This window comes from Trachypithecus francoisi, unplaced genomic scaffold (assembly GCF_009764315.1).
Source record: "Trachypithecus francoisi isolate TF-2019V2 unplaced genomic scaffold, Tfra_2.0 Lachesis_group4, whole genome shotgun sequence".
Taxonomy (NCBI): Eukaryota; Metazoa; Chordata; class Mammalia; order Primates; family Cercopithecidae; genus Trachypithecus; species Trachypithecus francoisi.
In genome coordinates, this window is record NW_022681469.1 from 150,060,733 (window position 1) to 150,084,949 (window position 24,217).

Here is a 24,217-nt window from a genome sequence, read left to right on the forward strand (position 1 = left end):
GCTACCAAGTGAATTATTAAAAATTTGTTTATGCGCACAGCTAAAAATTTTAGAATGTAAAAGAAAAATATCTTTGTCCCTGCCTTTCTGGATAAACCAATGTACTTCTTATATATACTGATGATACCTCATGTCTCCCTAAAATATATAAAACCAGGCTGTGCCCCAACCGCCTTGAGCACGTGTTGTCAGGACTTCCTGGGGCTGTGCCACGGGTGCACGTCTTCAACTTTAGTAAAATAAACTTTCTAAATTAACTGAGACCTGTCTCAGATTTTCTGGGTTTACAAGAATTACAGACAAGGAACTGAGAACCTTCAACAGTTAAACAAAACAAAAACTCCAAAATATAGGCACTACCTGTATAAATGAATGAGGAGGCATCCCCAGGAAATATTCTGCTACTATCAAAAAGAATGAGGGGCTTTGTACACTGATTTAGAAGCATACTCACAATGTATAGTTAAAAGGAATCAAGTTCAGCTGGGAGCAGTGGCTCACACCTGTAATCGCAGCACTTTGGGAGGCCAAGGCAGGCGGATCACTTGAGGTCAGGAGTTCGAGACCAGCCTGGCCAACATGGTGAAGCCCTGTCTCTACTAAAAATACAAAAATTAGCCAAGCGTCGTGGTACGTGCCTGTAATCCCAGCTACCCAGGAGGCTGAGGCAGGAGAATCACTTGAACCTGGAAGGCGGAGGTTGCAGTGAGCCGAGATCGTGCCACTGTACTCCAGCCTGGGTAAGAGTGAGACTCCATTTCCAAAAAAAAAAAAAGAGAGAGAAATCAAGGTCACATTTTAGGGGTCTAAAGCGCTTAAGCAGAAGATCACCAGCGAAAATTTCTCCCTGTTATAGAGAAGGTGTCTTCAACTTACACTAGGAATCTTCATTGATAAATCCAAGAACTGAGAGAAAAGAAATTCTGCTCTTGAATATCTGCCCCCTCCAGGTTGCAACCCGAAAGCTGTGCTCCATCTCCTGATGGCAGAACAGTGAGGGTCTGCAGCAGGCATATGGAGCGCTCAGCCAGGGAAGTGCCCCCACCCCCACTGCCCTCTTCCATGCATCCTGGAAGGCCCCAGTGCTGTGGGAGGAGAGCTCAGCAAAGGAGTCCAGCTGACTTCTGCAAAAAGGGACCTCCCCATCAGGCTCAGTGTCTGCTTGCAGAGCCATAAAGGGTGCCTGCTGTTCAGAGGTGACCTTGTGTCCAGGGAGCCTCGGACTGACTCTGGCACCTGCGCTCCTAGCAGGAAGGTAAAGCAGCCCAGCGGTGCTGGCTCTGCCAACCCTGTCTCTGGATCTCGATTTGACACCTGTGAACAGCACTTCATCCACTCACAGCATTAATTATTCACAGCAGAGAAATGAACCCAGAGGCAGCCAACAACACAGGGTAATGTAAGCACTTTAAAAGAAGCTTCACACTCCAATAGCAGACCTCGGAATAGGGCCTGAAAGCAGCCTGGTCAAAATCGATAGTGTTGGCAGGAATGGGCTCCTCCTCCTGCTGGATAAGCCCTGGACCCTGGGCTCCTCCAGGACAGGTCCTGCCTCCCTCATCCCTAACTTCCCATCATCCCTACACACCAGCTCCCTCCCACTTTAGTAGCGCTCTGGACATTACAGGTACTCGGTAAGGCATGACACTGATGATAATATTCCTTAATTCTGTTTCATGGATCCTATCTTCCCTTTATCCAGCCATTTGACAACATGCAACCGTCCATTTTTTCCCTTCCATGCTCTCCTTTGAGCTTGGCGGTGTGTCAATTCCCTATCGTCTCAGTGGAGTTGACTTCTGAGAAGCTTCCCCACATTCTTTCCTTCAATGGAAAAACTAAAATAAGTGAGCTGAACAAAAAACTAAAATAAGTGAGCAAACAGAACAGCCCGAACCCAAATACCCTGAAGCTCTGCCCCATCCATGTGACAGCCAGAGATGTGACCCAGTCATGCAAAAGACCTCTAAAGATGCTGCAGGCCCAGGGAGACCGCATCTCCTGGTGTCAGCTGCCATGTCGGTAAAACTAGATGAGGATGGTCTTAGGGTTTCCTGGCATTCTATGAGAATGGAGGTAAGGGCCGGGCGTGGTGGCTCAAGCCTGTAATCCCAGCACTTTGGGAGGCCGAGACGGGCGGATCACGAGGTCAGGAGTTTGAGACCATCCTGGCTAACATGGTGAAACCCCGTCTCTACTGAAAAATACAAAAAGCTAGCTGGGCAAGGTGGCTGGCGCCTGTAGTCCCAGCTACTCGGGAGGCTGAGGCAGGAGAATGGCGTAAACCCGGGAGGCGGAGCTTGCAGTGAGCTGAGATCCGCCACTGCACTCCAGCCCGGGCGACAGAGCAAGACTCCGTCTCAAAAAAAAAAAAAAAAAAAAAAAAAAAAAGAGAATGGAGGTAAGTAAAGTAAAACTTCGGAGTCAAATCTTTTCCTTCTCCCAGCTTTTCAAAGGGCCACAAGGCTATTTTCACTTTTAAATCATTGGTGTCCAGTCAAGAATACTCCACCATTTCTAACCCATCCTCAATTTTCTGGGGGACAGAGAGTCATTTCAATACATAGTAACAAGAAATGTGCACATCTAAATCATTAGCTCTCTCTGGCTTATTAAAGTCACATGAAACAGTCATCGTCTGAAGTCCGGGTAACTGTCAGAAAGCACCTGATATGTCTAAGGAGCCACGAGATCTGGTCCAGTGAGGCCAGGCTCCCAGATCCACCCCAGTGCCTGACTGGAAGCAGCGCCCTTTCTCACACCATCATGTCAGTACCAAGACCTGCAGAAGAAAGAAGACTCACTGGCTTGGAAGGAGACATGAGGTGGTCGCTTTGTACTTGGCAGGCAGGCTGGGCCCTTCATGAGCTAAAATCCATCTCCCATTTGTCACTTGTCTCTGCTACAAGACACATGCCTGCTCAGCCATTCATCTTTTATTCTCTAAGCTATAAATTATTCCGAGCAGCCAGCCAGAGTGCTGTGGAATAAGCAGGATGAGACCTTGAAGGTGATCTAACACAGGAAACGGGGGCCCAGAGAGGTTGGACATTTGCCCAAGATCACACAGCAACCTGATGGCACAGCTGGTCTAAAGATGATCTCTTGAATTCCAGTCCCTTAAATATTTTCCATCCCCAAAGACTGCTTTCAGAATCACTCCTTCTGTCTCCAACCCTCCTTAGGCCACCATTTGTCTCCATTCCTAAAGGTATACTGAGGGCCTTCTATGGGCCAGGACCTGTGTTAGCACAGAAGGTATAAAAATCAGCAAGACAGGCTCCCAGTCTAGGGAGGAGACACACAGATGTTTTATTTCAGCAACTGTCGTGAAGGAGCATGGAACCCATGCACCAACGAGGGGTATGGGCTGCAGAGAGGGACCCTCATCCCCAGGTCTCTGGAGATGACACCGTAGTGTGCTTAGGCAAGCACTCCACAAATGTCAGCCATTGCATTCCCAGGCTGTGTTTCTGGCAGACTCTGTGTCTCAGCTAGTTTGGGACAACTCGGGGCCGTCCTCTGCTCTGTCCTGCTGCAAAGGCAGATGCAAAGAAGTGGGCAGGTCTCAGCTGTCCTTGTGGTGAGCTGCAGCTGTGCAGTGCTGCTGGAATGGGCTCTGCCTCCTGCTGGATAAGCCCTGGACCCTGTGTGACATACTTGCACCTCTGTCAGCTGTGGAGGAGCCTCCCGAGGTCCCTGTCCACACCCTGGCATACAGGCACGCCCTGTCACCTCCAGCCTGCTGCTGCCTCCCAAGCCACCGCCCTCTCTCTGCTCTTCTGTGCACCAAGTCCTCTTAGGGTGGTGGCTGTGAGCCAGGTGGCCTCTGGGGGGCTGAGGAGCACCTGGGCTGGAAATCTCAGTGGAGAGGGTGACGTTTCTTATAGTCACTGCTCCTGACCCAAGAGGCCTCCCACTACCCACAAAGGGGTGGTGGTGTCAACTCAGGCACCGAGGAAGGCCCAGGTAACCACTGGCAGATATTGAAGACGGGCTGGGACGGGCTGCCTCCCAGAGTGTCACCAACAGCATGCCCGGCAACGAGGTGAGTTTGTCCCCTGGAGCAGAGGTCCCCAGGTAAAATCAGGAGACCCATCAGCCACCTCTGGACACAGAACCCCCGATCTTCTCCAAGCTCCATGTTAAAATCTGCCAAACGAAACTGCAAATATCAGAGAGAATACAGGCATCCCAAATAGTGACTGAGTCCTTACTCTGTATCTCACAGGCACAGCAGTATTCATACTGCACAGCAACCCAGTGCAGCAGGCACCACAACCACGCCTTTTTAAAGAGAACTGAAGCCGTAGGCTGAATAGCACCTGGGGCTACCTCCTCCCAAGCCACTCCACTTCCCCTCTGTGCCACAGAAGCAGCAGGCACAGACTCTGTGACAGGCAGGAGCTCTCTGTCACCTGATGAGGAGGATTCAGTGCTGCCTGCAGACACCTGGACATCAGACTGAGCTCCCGGACGTGGACCTGCATCTAGGCTCTTCTCTGACAAATGCCACCTTAGTCGGCAGCACTTTTCTGGACTGAGAGGGAAATGGGCTGTTTGCTGCTTTGGATCCTGCAGGACATGCTCCTCAGTCAGTTCCCACCTTTATCTTCTCATCTCTGGGCTCCAGGAAGCTCACACGGTGGCCCCTGTTTCAGGCCGTGCTGGCAAAGGAGCTGAGGGAGCAAGGCCCAAGCAGAAGCTCGTCTCGAGGATAGAATGCAAGCCAAGGGGTGGGAGCTGCTGAGGCCACACAGCCACTTGCTGTTTTTAAACCACATTACTAAGAGGAGACACCTAGTAAGCCCTGAACCAAAGCACAGAAAGGCACATTTTAATTCAGAGCTCTTGGAAGGGCAGATTGCAACAGGAAAGGCAGGTAGTGAAGGGAAGTAAAGGGGGGAAACATTATTGGAGGGAACAGGAATGTGTTGCTTTTCTGTTCAGATCCCGAAGGGTCTTTTTCTTCAAAAATAAGTATATCTTGTTTATACATGTAATACACAGTCTCCCAGACCAAAAATGGAAAAATATCAAATTAAGGAAATGAAACAAACCTTGATGCAGGGATAGGGTAGAAAGAGAGAGATCATTTAGCACAAAGAAATCAGAATAGATGAGATGAGAGAAATCAGAACATTTTTTATGTCTAGGTAGCTGCAGTGGCAAACCTACATTTCATTAAAAGAGATCAGTCTCTGTTAGCTTACTAACTGGCACACTGGAATGAAATGCAGAGACAGGCAAAGTAGGGAGAAGGCGGCTGCCACCTGGGATTTCCGGTGAGACAAAATGCAATCAGATTATCAAATATAGGAATAAAATCTCTAAAACAAGTTTGCAACCTAGATGTTCCCTCCTCAATGCATTCTGCATGGTGAGTTACACTCACAAAACAGAGATGTTGTTTGAAATATATATTTTCTGCAGGGGAAGGAAAAAAAACAACCTCTAACAAAACAGGATGTCACCTTGAGTAAACATATTTGTAAGGAGTATCTATTTCGGAGAATCTTAGCACTTTACCCAGATGAAATGAAACATAGAAAATACTGGAAATGTACTTTTTAGATGAGATCTGTTATAATTTAAGGTTTTGTTTGTTTGTTTTGTTTTGTTTTGTTTTGAGATGGAGTCTCACTCTGTAGCCCAAGCTGGAGTACAGAGGTGTGGTTCACTGCAACCTCTGCCTCTGGGGCTCAAGCGATTCTCACGCCTCAGCCTCCCGAGTAGCTGGGACTACAGGCTTGTGCTACCATGCCCAGTTAATATTTTGCGGGGGGGGATTTTAGTAGAGACAGGGTTTCACCATGTTGCCCAGGGTGGTCTCGAACTCCTGAGCTCAGGAGATCAGCCCAACTCGGCCTCCCAGAGTGCTGGGATTACAGGCAAGAGCCACCGTGCCCGGCCTAATTTTTTTTTAATGTAATGTTGAAGATGCTTCAGAAATGACTAGTCACACTCACATGACTATACCACTGCTGCCTGAGGCACAGGTACCTTCCCTGTCCTGCACACCACAACGCAACACAACTGACACGTCGTGGGCCCTCCACAGACACCTGTGGATGAAAGTGCAGCCGTCACCATCTCCAGGACAGCACCCTGCACACCGGCCATGTGTTCAGAGGCCAGGCTGGCAGCAGTGTGCAATGGCAGCCTGCCTGCCTCCCTGCATCCCCCTTGGCCGAGGCCCCCGGCAGCAGGGCAAGCCTGGGCTACATGTGAGTCTCCTGTACCTGTACTGCCTTCTGCACCAAGGCAGCAGAAACCACAGTGGGCTTCAGAGATCAACAATAATGTAGCCCTCAAGGTTAACTCTAGGGCAGCTGTGCCTCCTGCAGGTCAAGCACTTCCAGTGGGGGTGTAGCTACCGTCTCTTGCCTGTAGCAGACCTCTCCTTGAGCGAGACAAGCTTGGAAGGAGTAGAATACAGCTAAGCAATTTCTATTCATTCCCCTTTAAGAAAAATGCTTCATGATCCCAACTTGATGGACAGCAGAGAAGAGAGCTTTGGAGAAGACAGTTTTTGAGTATTAAATATCTGGACCGGTTAGGATATTGGACAAGCCACCCCATGTATGCTGGCTGGCCCCCAAAAAAACAACTTTCTCCTTGACACCACACTGAGTTCACCTCTGTGTCAAGACACTGTGGTCCCTCGCATGTGCAGGGAAGTGGCACACTGAGTCTGTAGCACTCATCTCATGAGCATATGTAACAGAAAGGTGAGCTGGCCTTGGGTAGGTTATGTTCTTATAGGACTTCTGCACTGGTCATGTGCAAGCCCTGTGCCTCAAACCTGGAGGGTCAGAATTCGCAATCACATCTCATAGAGGAAGCAGCTGATAAGGTCACAGAGCTGGTAAACAACAGAGTGGAGGGATGGGAAGACTGGTACTAGACAGAGGTGAGGACCGCATCACGTGGGGAAAGTGCTCCATGCTACTTCACGTGTCACCTTAAAATGGTTAATTCTGTTCTTTGAATTTCACTTCAATTAAATAAAAAAGTAACAGAGCAAATATGTGAACTCTGCACGAACATGATGACAAACATCAGGTACCACGCACTGGGCCACGCAGCAGGGTTACGGAATGCACAGGCCATGGCCCCATCCTGAAGAACTTGCCGCGTGGTGGAGTTTGCTGGTGTTGTCAGCACTCTCTCACAGCCAAAACAGCAGGGGAGGAACAAACTCTTATGGAGACAGGGAACTGAGTCAGAAGAGGCTCAGAGAACTGGAGAATGATCAAAGGTCCCCTACGTGGGTTGGTGCTGCTGACTGCATGGTGGGAACTGCAAGGAAATGCATCCACTCAAAATCGAGGATGGCCGCTATGTGCCGGGCACTATCCTACGCCTTGTTGGGAAGCCAAGTATTTGTAACTTGTTGCCCTCATGAGACTCACAATAAAGAAGGAAGATAAACCCAGACACTCTCTTGAAAGTCTACTGTTAAAAGGACATTGTTCCTGATGGTTTTAAGCAAGAAAGTGACATGGAAATTTAGAAAGACGTGAGGACTGGATGGGAGAAGAGGTTGAAAGGAGACTAGTTAGAAAGTTTCAGCAAGGGTTCAGAGGGACATTCGCAGATCTGGATTTGGGTGAGGACACTGGGAAGAGAGGGGATAAACAGAAAGACCAGAGGCCGAACAGAGAAGACTAGTGGGTGGGGCTGGGGTTTCCTGGCATCATGAGATCAGAAGACCTTAATTCACGTACAGGGCACAGGGCAATGCCAGGGCCTGGAGTAAGTACTTAATAACTGTTACCTGCTGTTATTCTCACACTGAGCTTCGTGTTCTCATGGTGACTTCACTTTTCCATTTTTCTGGACAGTGCACCTAGGGAGCTCTGGATCCTTCTCCCCACCATGGGAAGAGAAAAGCACGAAAGGAAACTGGGCCACAGGCCTGAGTGACAAAAGCAGGGCTTGTCTTTGTATTCCCTGTCTCCAGTTCAATGCAATGCAAAACACTTTCAAAATATGCAGGGAACAAGTGAATGAATAAAGAACAAATGAACAAGTCAATACAAGAACAGCAGTGACCTCTGATGCCCAAGCTCTGACAAAGCTGACCTATAAAACAATTGGAGAAACAGGTTTTTAAGGAAGAGCACACAGGAGGAGGCGAAAGGTCCACATTTGCGCAAGAAGCTGAACAAGGAAATAAACCATACTGATGAAAATTCATTATGCTGAGAAGAACCAAAATATTTTCTCTTCCTGTTATCCCACAACCACTTCTGTTCAACCTGACAACTCTGTAATTACAGCCCAAGTCCTTACGCTGCTGCTTTATTTTCCAAGTGGGGTCTGTCTTTCTGCAGCTGCAGAGGCTTCCTTCCAGGGCCCCCAGGCCATAGGGCACATTGACTCCTGCTTGTCAGTATGAAACCAAGATGAGGAACATGGCCAGCTTCCTTGTGCTTCACCCCCCACTCACAGATACACAGCCCTTCCCTCATACACTGGGCTCCTCAAGAATGACAGGTAGGCTGAGCGAGGTGGCTCACGCCTCTAATCCCAGCACTTTGGGAGGCCAAGGCAGGCAGGCTGCTTGAGGACAGGAGTTCGAGACCAGCCTGGCCAACAGGGTGAAACCCCGTCTCTACTAAAAAAAGAAAAATTAGCTGGGCATGGTGGCACATGCCTGTAATCTAAGCTACTAGGGAGGTTGAGGCATGAGAATCGCTTGAACTCAAAGAGGCAGGGGCTGCAGTGAGCCGAGATTGTGCCACTGCACTCCAGCCTGGTGACAGAGTAGGACTCCATCTCAAATAATAATGATAGGTAAGAAAAATGTATGTTTTGGCAGATTAAAAAATAACCCTTTTTCCTATTATATATCTCCTATCCAATTACCCTATATGCTAGAATATATAGTACTTCTGCTAGACTACAATATATATGCCTGAAGAATCTCAGGTTTTACAAAACTCAATACTAAAAATAATAGAGCTTTTGGGAAATTTTGGTTAGGGCATTCCACTCAATACCTAAGGAACTTCAAAACAGAATCAAAAACAGTGACTGATAACCTGGAGAGTTAATATGGTCACCAAGGCAGGTGGCTCCACAGGGCTGGTGGTTACCACAGCAGATATTACAAACATACAAAAATCGCACGAAGAAAATGCAGCAATGCCCTCATTACAGAAAGACTGGCAGACACCGAGGGGGCACCGGAAGGATTATAACCCACTCTGAGCCAAGAGCCACAAGAGGCTGTGATGACAGCTCTCTGGGGAGGAGGCCTCAGACACAGGTGATCATTGTGATTTCCTACACACACGCACAGACACACACACACTGTCACAGTGGCTCCGCTGAGGACTGTTTCTTGTCCTGTTCAAGGTCGTAAGGCTGCTCCTATGATTCTTGCTCTTTGCCTAAGAAAATGTGTACACGCCAATATAATATTTGCCTTCCACAGATATCTCGCCCCCTTTAAACTCTCACAAGTGAGCTCACCTGCATCACAGAACAGGGCACAGGACTTCAGGCTGTCCTCAGTGCAACTGGTCTGAGTGGGCCGTACACCACGGTGAGGTCACCTGCTAATCCCCCAGCGAGGCAGGCCTGGCACCGCAGCAGAGGCTGGGCCACGTCGGGCTTTCCCCATCCCACACCCAGACCTTTAGCAAGACAATTCCCAGGGAAAGGTACGGCCACAGAATGAAACCACAGACAGGTGCAAATACTTACATATAATAGGTTGGATAGAGTCCTTCAAAATACCAGCAATGCTTTTTGGCTTCCGTGCACTGCAAATAGAAGCAAGAAAAAGTTTATCAGCACTCAGGAATCTGTATGTTGCTGAGTAGCTCTCACAAAGGCAGCAAAGAAGGATGAGAGGATATAGCTTAACCCATGAAAAGCTGGGATATCGGGGCAGACAATGCATTACAGGGAGAGCCGCCCCCTTTCTCATGACTTTCTATTTCTTTAAAACATCTGTTTTTCTATTTTTTCATAGGCTTTCGTATCTCTATATACACTGAGTGTCAGCATTTTATTAAAAAGGTAAATTAAAGACAATCCACTGTTTAAAATGTACTCGGTATGATACTTCAGATTACACAAGAATGCTAGAAATAAAGCACTGCAAAGATTGCCACTGCCCCCCAATTTCTGTTTTAGAAAGACATCTCCAATAGATTTAGCACTTCCAGAGCTGTATATTTCAGAATATGCTAAAGCCGCACTCCGACCTACGTCTGCCAGATGCTATGAGTCACGGTTCACTCCTTGCCCTCTCACATGCAGGAAGAGAAAGGAGGAACAAGGAAAGACAATGGGAGCCTCTCCTGGGCTTTCCAGGTAAGTCCAGCTCCTAACATCCCGGAGGCAGGGCCCAGCCCCACAGGGCAGGGCAGGGCACGTGAGCGTGCACAGGCATCAGAGCAGGGGCCAGATGCCACCTGGAGGCTCTCACAAACCTCCAGCAAGTGAGGCAGGCCAGCATCCCCACTGCTCAGGGAACTCTCTATGCAGAGATGCTCTTCCTATCTGAACAAGGCTTTTCTAAAATTATTCCATTCGTGCTGTCATTTTTGTTTTAAATTCACAACTTCCTACCTCCATGATCTAGTTTATTGGCCCCCATGTGTAAATAAAACCTTCAAAACATTATGGTGCAAAACTCCCAGCAGCAGGAACACTGGCAAAGGCACAGCAAACAAAGCTTTCTTTGGGGAAGGCAGGGCCGTCCTGCCCAAATCCCCTCCTCCGGTGGGAGGGTGGCTGGATCAGCTCCCTCTTAGCCTGTCCGCAGCCCCAGCAGGTGTACAGCAATGCCCTCCTGCCATAATTGCCCTGCAGCTGGAATGGAGTTAGAGACATGCCCCACACCTACAGTGGCATGCCATGGGAGAGGTGAGTGCCATCGTCATGCTGGCGACATATGATGGGTTATGAAAATGACGTGAACCCCTGAATTTTGGAGAATGTGCTTTAAGACACTCATTAGCATACTCTGGCAGCCTGGAGTGACCTAGTTTTATTAATGGAAAATGAGTTTTATTTAGACTAGGTTAGTTCCTGTCCAGTTTAAGAAATGAAGCTCAGACAGCTGATGAAATCAATTTATTTTGGCAAGGAAGAGCAATTTCAGGTCTCTGCCCCAAATTATAATTTATTTCACTAGAGTCTTCTGTGATAAACGGAGAAACCAGGCCTGCCTTCCATGTGTCACTTTAAACGGGTCTCCCTTATTCTCCATCACCGCCACCGACAGTCAAACGTTTCTGGAACCTGACACTTCAGTTCCACGCAACCAAGAAGTGAGGCCAGGGAACATCAGAACTCAAGCCTGAAGACCCCTCCCCGCCTGGGGCCTGGCTGCTCCACGGCTTCTCCTCAGAGACAGGCCACAGCCACGCAGCGAGAGCCGGGCGCACAGGCTGGCACTGGAAACAAGGACAGGCTCTGGCCTCTGCAGTGACCTTTTCTGCAATTCCTCTTGGTCTAAAGCGTTTCCAGATCCGAAGCAGTCACTTCATACTCTGGCAGCACACCTCCATCACTAATGCACTGCATTTCAGAAAGGACTTTTTCTTCCAACCAGACAAAATAATGCCACACATCCGAATGCACACTGTCTCTGGGATACAGCAATATGAGGAACACCACTTTACAAATTAAGGCACCAGAGCCCTTGGTGGGTGTCTTCTTCTGGGTCACACAGCTTCTTTGTGGTAGCAAAATAGCCCCCAGCACAGTGTCTTCTGCACTCAAGAGAGCTCCCCTGAGGAACCCACTCTGCCCACCTCCAGCAAGAACAAAGGCCTCTGAGAACCAGTGTGAGATGATCCCCAAGATATGGTGTTAGTGAAAAAGCATACGCAAAAACAAAAACATACGTCCAGTATGCCATCCTTGATGCAAAAGGAAACGTGTACATTTGGCCTGCTTTATACAAAAAGAATCATAGTTTGCACACATCAAAACATCACATGTATCCCATAAATATGTACAATTATTATATACCAATAAATGTTTTTTCAAAAAAAAATCACAGGAAGGATAGTGTGAAAATTGATACAAGAACTGGGTCATTCTTGTCATACCCAACTAACAGAGTCAAGGCCAGAGGGGCAAAGTACTCAGGGCACATAGCACTGCTCCAAAAAGTCATTCTCGGCAAGCCTGGCTGCTGAAACTGCCTGCCCTGACTCTCAGACTAGCTTGCCCAGCCCCATCACACACCAATGAGGGCTTGCCAGCTCCCCAAAACTTTACTTAGTGCCAATGAACAACTCTCTTTCAAAACAATCCCTTACATTTATCCTTTTTATAAAACTTCCAAACTTCTCTTTGTTCTTCAGACATACTGAAGACCATGCAATATATGGCCCAGACTGCAATGTTCACTTCTTAAACAAAATGTTTTAAATTTAGAGCTCTGTCTCTGTAAAAACTAATGAAAATGCTTACCTGTGGGGGGTGGGTGGAGTGGAGTGGAGTGGAAAAGACAGGGACAAGAGCCAAATTCATCTGAGTATATCTTTTTACATAGTTTGACTTTTGAAATGTTTTTTCATATTCAGATAATAAAGTAGAAAGTATTTTTTAAAATCACTTCTCAGACTGAAAAGATTTATAAAAGACTATTGTGACATGATCACACAGGTCCCCTTTAGGCCAGGGACAACAGGGACAACTAAGCAGGGTAGATGCCTGTGAGGTCAGTGCTCACAGGAGACTCGCACAGACACGCACTCTTCTGGGGGCCCTTCCGGGTGAAGGGCACCATTTCCATCCTACTCTTCTTCCCACATTTTTCTGGGATATTCCCTAACTTCACAGCTGTCTCCTTGTTGGTTACTCTTGCTCAGTTACTTGCTAATAACCTTTTATCATCTCTCACTAAGCTACACAAATAAAACATTTTGAAAAATTTAACCCCAGTTTGTTCCTTTACAAAAACTGTTCTTAAGAAAATATTAAGGCTACATTTCTTGAAACATAAAGTACCTTTAAACAGAGTTACCTTGCATTAAGCTATAGTTCCATTTTGTTGCTGCTGAAATTATTGTGTTTGCAATTTGCTAATATCCTGGAAACTGCTTCACTGTTTTTGGTAGCTGGACTTTTGTAGTAGCTTTCTCCTGAGGAATACCAACATCGTAATAATACAGACATATACTGTCTCACTACAGTTAATACATGGCATGATTCCATTTGATGGTCAGATAATATGAAGAACGCAAAGTCACAGATCTCATTATTCAACTGAAAAATGCTAAAATGAGGACTCAGAAGTCCTGATAAGTTGTAGTTGAGCCTTTCCTTCAACAAATGCTTGCTAACTGAACACCAGGTGTCAGAGTCAGCCTGTCCAATCCAGGAGGACGCAGCCTTGTGATGGGAATGGAGACCAGGAGGTGGAGAGGCACACGCCTGCCCGAGGAGCCCATGGTTGAGACAGGTGCTGCTAAGTCGAAGTCTGATGAGAAAGGCAGTCTCCGCCTAGCAAGTCCAAACTCCAAATCCAGCATCAGCACCAGGACTCAGGACAAAGCCAGATAGCTGGAGCTGTGGTCAAAGGGGAGTTTGCCAGGGACAAGTAACAGGTATCTTCAGAGTACTCCCAACCACCAGCAGGCACGCAGATGCGGCCTCACAAGCAAGTGGGACGAGGCAGAAAGAAGGCCCCGTGTTGGGTCACACGGAAGCACCAGAGTCAACGGGCAAAGGGGAACCCACAGGGAAAGGAGGAGCCAAAGAACCAGAGCTCTGGGTTCTGAACCTGACTGCAACCTGCCAGCCACGCCGCCAGCCAGTCTGGGTCTCAGTCTCCTCATTTGTAAGAGTATGGACTCTCTTCTCTGCTTTATGAATAAACTGAGATTGAATGCATCGAAATGCCTGGCCAGACTAGGGGATCGTTTCCTCATCCCACACCAGGTAGCACCTCTGTCCCTGTGTCTTCTCCGGAACAAACAACTTCCAAGGCTCATCTTACATGGTCCTCTATCATCTAAACAGAAGCAATGCTTCCAAACCTCTTGAGAACAAAGGTTCTAAATATGTAATGCCTTACATGTGTACAGTTTTTAGTGTTCCAAAATCTCCCTAAAAGGAACAAACCTCTCTAAAAAAATAAAAATTAAAAAAAAAAAAAATAAATAAAACCTTAAAATGTATGGAAACTAACGGGGGGAAAAGTGAATTTCCAGGTTTTATACCCACTCTGGAAAAATCAGTCTACCCATTTTGCGAAGATACTTCACCATGATTTCTTAAGGATCAACCATCTCTGGAAACAGAAATTGTGTATGTGAGGAGAGGTCGACTGCTTTCTGTTACCTAGCAGGCATCCTCAGTGTTCAGGAAGCTGTCCTAGGCTCTGGGAAAACAGCAGCCCTGCATGAGTGCCTGTGGGATATTCCCTCCATGTGCACAGCAGAGACAATACATAGAGCCACATGCTTCTTGAAGAGCTCATGAAAACAGTAACATACAACTTACAAACTATGAACACAGCAGAGGGTGTGGGCTCACGAGGAAACCTTCAGGAGCAACTCCCTTGAAGGCATCTACGTTTCACACTGGAGAGGCCTGAAAGACGTCTCTGCTCAGGATGGACTCTGGACGCCTGTGGTTCAAGGACTAGGGTATCTACAGATGTAGTTCAGCCATCCCAAATATAGTTATCCCTATTTAGGCAGGATCTAAATAAGCCCCAGAGAATAAACCCTTGCTGATCTCCACTAGTAATCCTCATAGTGACATAAATGACTCCTCCCTGTGCACTGAGTGAGGAAGGACGCAGGACACCTCTGATGATGAGTGCTTCTCCCTTTTCTATCCCAGGCTAAAACAGAGCCACACCATAGGCAGGCACAGCTGACTTGGTAGGAACTGAAGCTTATGACTCTGGGACATGAGGGAGTGGAGAGCAGGGTCAAGGATCCAAAACAACATGGATTTTACCTAAATTCCACCTGTTCTGCTTTTGTTAAGTTCAGGGGATAAGGTGAGATCTTTAGATAAATAGCAGACAAACTTGCAAACCAGCAGCTCACTGACAGGACTCGTTTCACTGACCTCTGGAAAGTTAAGGATCCTTATGCTACTTATCGCGGCAACAGCTTTGGTCAACAGTCTGTCCCCGGCCAGAAGTCCAGGATTTGCTTCAGGATGGTGGGATGGCCCCAAGGAAGATCAGCCCAAGGATTCCGTCTTTTTTAAAAGGGAGGGGCCCCCTGCTGTGCCTTGCACTGCTTTTGCATTCATCAAAAGCTGAACTTGACACACAGGCAATGAGATCCCAGCTGCTTTCAGCTCAAGCCCAATTAGAGTGGGCTCGTTACACTCCGCACAGGCTGAGAACAAAGGGAGCCTCACGGGTGCTGGCAGGCTTGATGCTCAGGACCAGGGACAGAAGCAGAGGACAGGGGGTAGCCTGCTCAATGCACAGAGAAAAATCTATGCAGGGAATGACAGGCAATTATCTCAAGGTCTCTGAATTTCAATTAATAAATAGGACCGACGATGCTTTAAATTCCTGTACTGGAATTTCAATCAGTTCCCTTAATGCTAATTACTTAATCCCCAGGTTTATAGACATTCTGTTTCTCAGGAATGTCTTATCTCCAAGAAAACTTGATTTTTTAGAGATGAGAGTATGAGGTTTCTCACAAGCACCATTTCTTAGAGGGAAGAAAGCAGATAGACTCTTAAGAAAATAACAGAAATAAAAGATCCCCTGTCCTATAGAAGAAACCACACCTCAAATTCATACATGGCCAGCAAATAACAATCAGAGATGAGGCATTATTGTGGAGATTCCGAGGATGCACGCTGTAAACCTTAAACGAATCCCAACCACAGATCCCGGGGGAAATTCTGTCAGCTCTCCTAGACTCTGAACAGCTGGTCTGCTTTACCTGCTTTTGTGTTCAACAGAAGGACAGGGGAGGAGACCTCCTCATGGCCTCTCATTCCAGTAGGTAAAAAGCCTCATCCTCAGCAGGTGAAAATTAATCAGTAACCAAACTAAAAAGGTTAGTTAGAAGCAAAGGAAACTATCCAAATATAATAGGGCTGATATCTTAAACAATAAAGACTTTACATGATTCAATGAGAAAAAGAAAAATTCCAACAGGAAAAAAAATAAAAGTGATATGGGAATTTTTCAAAGAAACACAAAAGGCCAATAAACCTATTTTAACAGCCAATATTCATTAATAACCAAATATAAATCACAATAGTATGGTTTTTAACCCATCAAATTGGTAATAAAAAAATCCCATAGTACGCTTTGTAGACAACGGCATGAGGGGAAAAAAAAAAAAATCACATAATTCTGTTGGGAAAATAAAATGTCTCAAGAAGACAATTTTTCAATATACATAAAAAATCTTTAAAATGTACATAATTTCAGCAAGTTTAAACAACTGAGAACAAATGTTATTTAAAAAACTAGAAATAACCAACATTTTCAAAATGGGTTTTGCTAACAAAATTATAAGACATCCAAAAGATGTATTTGTAGGTATTTACTATCAGAATGTAGACAAACATAATTAGGAATATTTTGCTGAGAAAAAAAGATCAATAAAGTAGTATATCTAGAATTCTATTTTTTGTTATACATTATAGGAAACAGAAAATAATATGGAAAGCCATGTACCAAAATACTGACAACTAATTATGTTTTACTTGGTGCTAGAGATGATTGTTTTCCACTATACATTCTGTTAGTCAGTCTCCAAGTTTTCTGTACAGAACATTTTATTTTTAAATCTCTATTAAATTTTACTTTAAAATGCAGACCACTTAGTACCCAAAAAAGAAGTGAAAACTGGATATGAAAAGACATTTAAACCAGCCTGGCCAACATGGTAAAACCTCATCTGTACTAAAAATACAAAAATTAGCTGGGCATGGTGGCGCATGCCTGTAATCCCAGCTGCTCGGGAGGCTGAGGCAGGAAAAATCACTTGAACCTGGGAAGCGGAGGTTGCAGTGAGCTGAGATCGCACCACTGCACTCCGGCCCAGGCAACAGAGCAAGCTCTGTCTCAAAAAAAAAAAAGAAAAAGAAAAGAAAAATATTTAAAATAAGAAAATGTAACTGTTCACAAGAAAGAACATTCTCCAGCTAGGAATGAAATAAAAATTAACAGATAAAGTTTGTGAAACAATATACAAGGCTAGAAAGGGTGTACTCAAACAAATACAGAGTCGGCAATTAAAGCTGTATTCATAGAAAGTTTATCATGGGAAATGTTTATTTCATATAGTTAATTTAAACACATTATATATATTTAATTTAAACAATGTAAAAATAAACATATTCATAGAAGAAAGAATGTAACAGCATAAGCCTAAATCACAATGTTATATTTGGATGGTGTGATTTCTTTTTAAAATATCTCTCTACTGAAGCCTTCAATTCTGATGATAGAGGCTGTTGTGGCAAGAGACAAGGGACACATAAGAGTCCTCAATGGGCCGGACGCAGTGGCTTATGCCTGTAATCCCAACACTTTGGGAGGCCAAGACTGGCAGATCACAAGGTCAGGAGATTGAGACCATCCTGGCTAACACAGTGAAACCCCGTTCTCTACTAGAAATACAAAAAATTAGCCGGGCCTGGTGGTGCTTGCCTGCAGTCTCAGCTACTTGGGAGGCTGAGGCAGGAGAATCGCTTGAAACTGGGAGGCGGAGGTTGCAGTAAGCTGAGATGGGGCCACTGTACTCTGGCCTGGGTGACAGAGCGACATTCCGTCTCAAAAAAAAAAAAAAAAAAAGAGTCCTCATTGAGTGCAAAGGACTGGATTCACTGCAAGACCCAACACACATGTGCACCCAGGAGCTCCTACTCATGTCCGCTGAACACAAGCATTCTGAAAACTATGCTATCTTTTAAAACATAATTATCAATATAAATCACATTTTATGATACTTGGATCAGGTGATCCAAGTTCTAGCTCAATTTACTTAGCTTTAGTTTATACACTATAAAATCACTCATTTTCAAGATATAGTTTGATGAGTTTTAGGAAATGTATACAGCTGTGCCTCCACCACCCCAATCCAGCTTCAGAACCTTTCCTTCACTTCAGAGAGTTCCCTCACGTTGTTCTGTAGTCAATTTCAACTCCTACCCCAGCCCCCAGGCGATACTGATCTGCTTTCTATCTTTATCCATAGTCTTGCCTTTGCTATACGGTTCAATTAAAGAAAATCATACAACTTACAGTCTCTTATGTCTGGATTGTATGTTGCTGCATATATCAGCAATTCATTCCTTTCTAGTGTTGAACAATATTCCATTCTATGAAGGCACCACATTTTGTTTATCCATTCACCAGCTCATGGACATCTGGGTTGATATTGCATTTTGGCTGCTATCAATAATGCTGCTATATCCATTTGTATATAGGTCCTTGCATGGACAGATGTCTTAATTTCTTGGGTACACACCAAGAAAAGTGGAATGGGTACGTACATTCCACTCCAAGACCTGGAGTGGAACTGTCAGGTCACACAGTAACTCCTTACATAACTTGTTGACAGACTGTCAAACTATTTTCCAAGGCAGCTGCACTACTTTACATTCCCACCAACAATCTAAGAGGGCTCCAGCCTCTCCACATCATCACTAACACTTATTATCTGTTTTTTGACATTAGCCATCTGGTACTGTACTGGTATCTCATCATGATTTTAATTGGTATTTCCCTAATGACCAATGATGTAGAGACTCTTTTTCATTCCAGCTCAATGAGAAGGCAAAAACCAGTAGCTGCCATACATGGAATGCCTGTGATCCAATAGGTGTTTTTCATGTGAAATCTCACTTAACATCGTAACAACCCTGAGAATTAGGTGGTTTACAAATGAGGAAACTAAGGTCTCAGAGAGGTGAACTGACTTGCAAAGGTGACACAGAAGCAAGCTGAAAGTCAGCATTTGACTTCAGTCTGTTGGTTTCCAAAGTCTGTGTGCTTTCTGTGGTAATGTCTAGAAGCCGCAGTTTTCTGTGTCATCATAATCCACGATTCACCCTTTGGAATGTCTGTCACATCATGCGCATGGAACTGGAATGAGATGTATTGTAGGCATTATTTTGCTGTATAGAAGAAAACTAAAATGACTGAATCCACGTGAAAGACCCTATCTCCATGCCCCCAAAATAACCTTTTATGAGTTACTAGGAATTCTACCTTTCAGCGTTCCTCAACTCTCAACACTGTCAATGACTACATCTCCAGGAGCAGAAATCAAACACAAGTGTGCCCAGCAGCTTTGCGAAGGAGAGTGTCTCTGCAATCAGCATGGCCAGCCCACCACGAACAAACCACAAGAGAAAGGAAAGGAGCAAAATCAAGGAGCCCAAAGCCCACCAGGGTGCAAACCATGAAGCATCCTTTCACTCTCAGAAATGACTTTTTAGCTGCCAAAAATACTTACAGGTGCCATTTTAGGCACAGAACTATATAAAATGAATGTAAGGCCTGCAGCCAAAAGGGATCACGTGACAAATTTTCCAAATGCCAAAAAACATCATTCATTCAAAAAACTGATGAGTGGGAGACTTCATTAGAATGGCTTGAAAGCAGTGATAACAGATGGAAATATCAGTGCTACTGTTATCTGCTGGCAATAAATGAATATGATCATCCTTTGTTATGGGCTCAATTCCAACAAAATCTATGAACAGGACCAAACCTTTGAATGCTCTCCTTAAAGGCCTAATCCAGAAAGGATTTGATTTTTTACTTTATTTTATTTTATTTTATTATCTTTAGAAGGAGTCTCGCTCTGTCACCCATGCTGGAGTGCAGTGGTACAATCTTGGCTCACAGCAACTTCTGCCTCCTGTGTTCAAGCGATTCTCTTGCCCCAGTCTCCTGAGTAGCTGGGATTACAGGCACACGTCACCACATCTGACTAATTTTTTTGTATTTTTAGTAGAGATGGGGTTGCGCCCTGTTGGCCAGGCTGATCTTGAACTCCTGACCTCAGGGGATCCGCCCGCCTCACCCTCCCAAAGTGCTGTGATTACAGGCATGAGCCACCGCGCCCAGAAAAAGTTGTCTTTTTTTGATGTAATTGCAGAGTGCAAGAATAACATTATGAAAAAAAAAGTCAACAGATCAGCTCTGCTACCTCCTAATCTATGATTTGGGCACCTGGCTTTGACGATCTCATATATGACTGAGAAGAGTAACAGGCTTGTTGTTTCCAACTACTGTGCCCCCAAAATGAAATAACTGAGATATGTACCAAAAGACTACTCTCCTCCAGTTGGGCCTAAATCTTGGCCAGCAGATCCAAAACTCAACCACCACACTTAAGAGAAAATATCACCTTCTTACCTTTTGCTGACAGAAATGCCCAGAAAGATTAATAAGTGGAGCAGCTTCAAGAGCAAAATGCCAAAAAATGCATAAGGATTTTCGCACTCAGGTTGTGTACTACCCTACCTATTTGACTTCTATTTTAGAAGAAAAATGTGTTGGATTCTCTGATGACATGTATTTCTGTAAGTCTAGATTCTAACTGTAAAGAGCACAAGAAATTGAAAAGCTGAGATGTGACTAAAATCTGACTAAAGGCTGAATAAATGATGGTATTACCCACATTTAAAGACAATGTGACTTACTAGAATAAACACACGCAGCACCTGCTGCATGCCTGCTTCTGGGCCTGAACAGTGATCCAACCATGGTCAGGTCACCGAAGGTCTCTAAGCTTTGGTTCTTTGTCTACAGAATGGAGAGGGGTATTTCTGTCTTGCCTTGAGGTTTACATGAAACAGCATATGCGAACCACCTGGCACATGCCCACTATTCTAGGAGGCCCCACTAAGTCGTTACACTGTGTGCTGTGTGGGTTTATTCTTGAGAATCATGGTCAAGTAAAGCTCAACCTAAAGATGCAGTTAACATTCTCTACAATCTACTTTTATGTCTCTATGAAGAGTGAGAATATGGAACCTGTGATCCAAAATGAATCAGAAAAAAAAAAACAACAACAACCAGAAGTTAGAAACTACACTAGTTACAACCACCAGCTTGGAAATGATACCCTGGTATGGAAAAATATAGCTCAAAGCCATCTGAGGGAGCTTCCTCCCCTTTCCATGGAAGTTTTCACGGCTTATGGCGCACCCTGTCAGCGTTCTCCTCCCAGGAAGGTATTAGGAAGCACTGCCACGTGTACCTCTGTCATTCCTTTTCACTACTACCAAATTTCACACCCCCTCAATTCTGGTAATATGCATTTTCATTAAATCTGGTAATATCTAACCTGGAGTCAAAAAGCGATTTCTTGTGCTTAGAAGACTTTCTATTTCTTGTCATGAATTGATTTATTATAAATGTTAAGGAACTAAGCCGTTACAGCAAATTTAGGGAGAAAGAGAGTCAGTTCCACGTGATGCCCCACAGCAGCATCTGTGTATTAGAAAATCTTCAGGGAGTCTCTGGTGGTGTGGAGGCCTAATCTAAAACCAGGAGGACTGAGAACATATGTGCCAGGAAGGTGATTTCGATGCCAGTTCTGTCTCTCTCCTGAACCCAATCAACTCAATCATTTCTGTTTAACACAAACTCACATGAGTGCCTCCTAAAAGCTGGTTCAGTCAGCTGCCTCCAGGTCAGACCAGTGAGGATGGAGGTTGGTCACTCAGTGTTGTCTGTGGGTGCATGCAAGGGGCAGTGTGGTGCTCTTGAAAGGCAGTGCCCAAGGACAGCAGCAGAGATGCCCCTGCCTTCCCCACTCAGGAAGGGCACCACTGTCCACCCACAAGCAGCTTCTGGAGCCATCACTCATAATATATTTCTTCTCTCATTTAGATTTCCCTGTGCCAAGAAAACAAACAAACAAAAACCTGCCTGCTGTGAGTCAGCCTCAGAGATGACCGTGGTTGACTGTGCTGCCATCTGCTTTTAACCACGAAAGAGGAAGCAGCTATGTGCGATACCACATCAGGGTACCTTCCGGACCTAGGGTCTCACTGCCTGGAAACTCCTCTGAGTCTCAGTTTCTTCAGACGGGAGGGACTCTGCTAACTCAAAGAACCCCTCATACTACCCACCAAAGGAAAGTCCCCATCAGGGAGACTAGCAAGGGAGGCTGACTTTCTATTTCTTGTCATGAACTGATTTATTATAAATGTTAAGGGACTGAGCTGTTACAGCAAATTTGAGGAGAAAGAGTCAGTTCCACGTGATGCCCCACAGCAGCATCTGTGTATTAGAAAATCTTCAGTCCTTTCATATCCTCTGATCCTCCCAGTCTTTTCTTCTTACCTTTTCTCGTACCCAGGGTGTGGTGGGTGGGTAGGGAGGTAGATGAGTGAAAACACCCACAGGAAGGAAGATGGCAAAACTCAGGTCCAAAAGTAACAACTCTGCCTCAGTGTTGTAAATAAGCAACAGTTTTTCCACCCAAAACAACTCATTTGTGCAAGGTTACCAGCAAACTGTATAGCTGTCTCCCAGCCCTGTCAGCTATAATTTCTAATAGCTGTCACTGTGTCCTGGCTTGTTAAAATCCGTGAAGGAAATCATTTCATGTAGCTTTTTTTTTTTTTTTAACGAGATGGAGAGAGAAAAGAATGTAGCAGAGTAAAACAGCAAGTGCAAGCAGATGACAGAAATTTCTACAAACACTTAATAGACAGACATTCCTTAGGCATAGTTAAAATATCTAAATTTCATTGGTGGAATTGGCTGTCAAAAGATAATCATCTCTTGCTTCACTTCTCATATTTCCTAAACCCTCAGGTCTCTCAGCTAGTGCAAGGTCCTGTCATGGTCACCTGTGGCTTGGGCCAATTCTCACTTCTCCTGGAGGGCAGCTGCGTGTAGGGAGCGGGGGCTGCCCAAAGTTTCACTCTGATTGGAGGTAAACTTAACATCATTTCTGCATTAGTCATTTAGAGCCCTGGGCTCAGTACTTTCCCCCAACTGGGTTTCTGCTTTTGAGCTCGCTCTCCAATTTGCCTAATTCTGACTCAATTCTGTCTGGGCCCAGGGAGCTATCAACAGCCACTCTTCCCCACCCATTTCTCCAGTTGTAGCCCTCTTGCAGGTGTCCTGCCCACAAAAGACCACCAGCATACAATGCCATGCAGGGTCCACCCTAAGCTGGGGGCCCTCTGCCAGCTGCCACCTGGGATCTCTGCCAGATGCCCAGAAGAACCTCACACCAGACATCTCTAGAGCTGAGTGCTGCTCCCACCCAGTGCGCTGGACTTTGGGGAAAGTACCACCGCCCATTAGCTCACCCCAGCCACATGCTATCCCCAGTGCCTCCTGTCTTCCCACTCCATCCACCTGGTCATCAAGACTTGTCTCTCCCCAGGACATTCCTGCCACGCCATCAAGGAGGCCAGCCTTGCTGGCATCAAAAGCCAGGGAGTGAGCTTGCTGATGGGAGAAGAGGAGAACAGGAAGACACAGTTGAAGAGTGGTAGAGCCTGCAGCATCTGTCCCAAGACCACTGCCACATCCAAGCCTGGCCGCATGGCCTCTAGTGCCAGGGCCTGGCTGGGGGGCTCCTGACACTGTACCTGCCCCTAAACTTCTCAGCAGACCTGACAAAGCTCAGGGGGCTATGCAGTGCCCTGTCAAAGAGAATAGGAAAGGAGGGCACACAGCCCACCAGTTCCTGCTAGAAAATCTCCAGGGGCTCCCCATTCACTGTGGGTTTCTCTTTGCTTCCCCTTGAAGTCACAAGTTCCTTTCTTCTGAATGCAATTTTATCTTCAGTGGGCTTCATAACACAAACAAGGAAGAGTGGGGCTGATTGATCAGGGCAAAGCTCAGAGAGCTCAAGGGCACTGGGGCAGGCTCCCCCTGGAAACCCTGCCACCTCACCAAGGGTGAAATACAGACCCCAGGGAGTGTCCTTCTGGCTTGGCCGCCCCCCATGCCATCAGCTCTTCCTGTCTCTGCCGCTCCTCCCAGTCCCCCACCCCGCAGCCATTTCCATCCGTGCGCCTCTAGAAAAGCCTAGGTCTATTCGCTTCCATCTGGAATACACTTCTTCACAGTTTCCACCAACGAAGCCTCAGCCTCAGTGTCTCTTGGATGAAAATTTTCGAGACTTCCAGAAGGTGAGTTGTTAGTTTTCCCCTTGGGGCTCTGATTAAATTTAACTCTCAGCACCTCAGCTTACAAGGAATCTTCCCTTCCATGAACTTATTTGGTTCTAATGAGACCATGGGAGGGAGCGGG

General features: G+C 45.8%; 1 protein-coding gene across 2 annotated transcripts in view; it reads right to left on the bottom strand.

Moving 5' to 3' along the window:
• VOPP1 (VOPP1 WW domain binding protein) overlaps positions 1 to 24,217 on the bottom strand; it is a 100,525-nt gene that overhangs the window by 39,804 nt on the left and 36,504 nt on the right. For both annotated transcript variants that reach the window (XM_033194508.1, XM_033194509.1), the window contains exon 2: positions 9,718 to 9,776. In XM_033194508.1, coding sequence (XP_033050399.1) covers positions 9,718 to 9,776 — 59 coding nt within the window. The remainder of the gene's footprint in view (positions 1 to 9,717; positions 9,777 to 24,217) is intronic.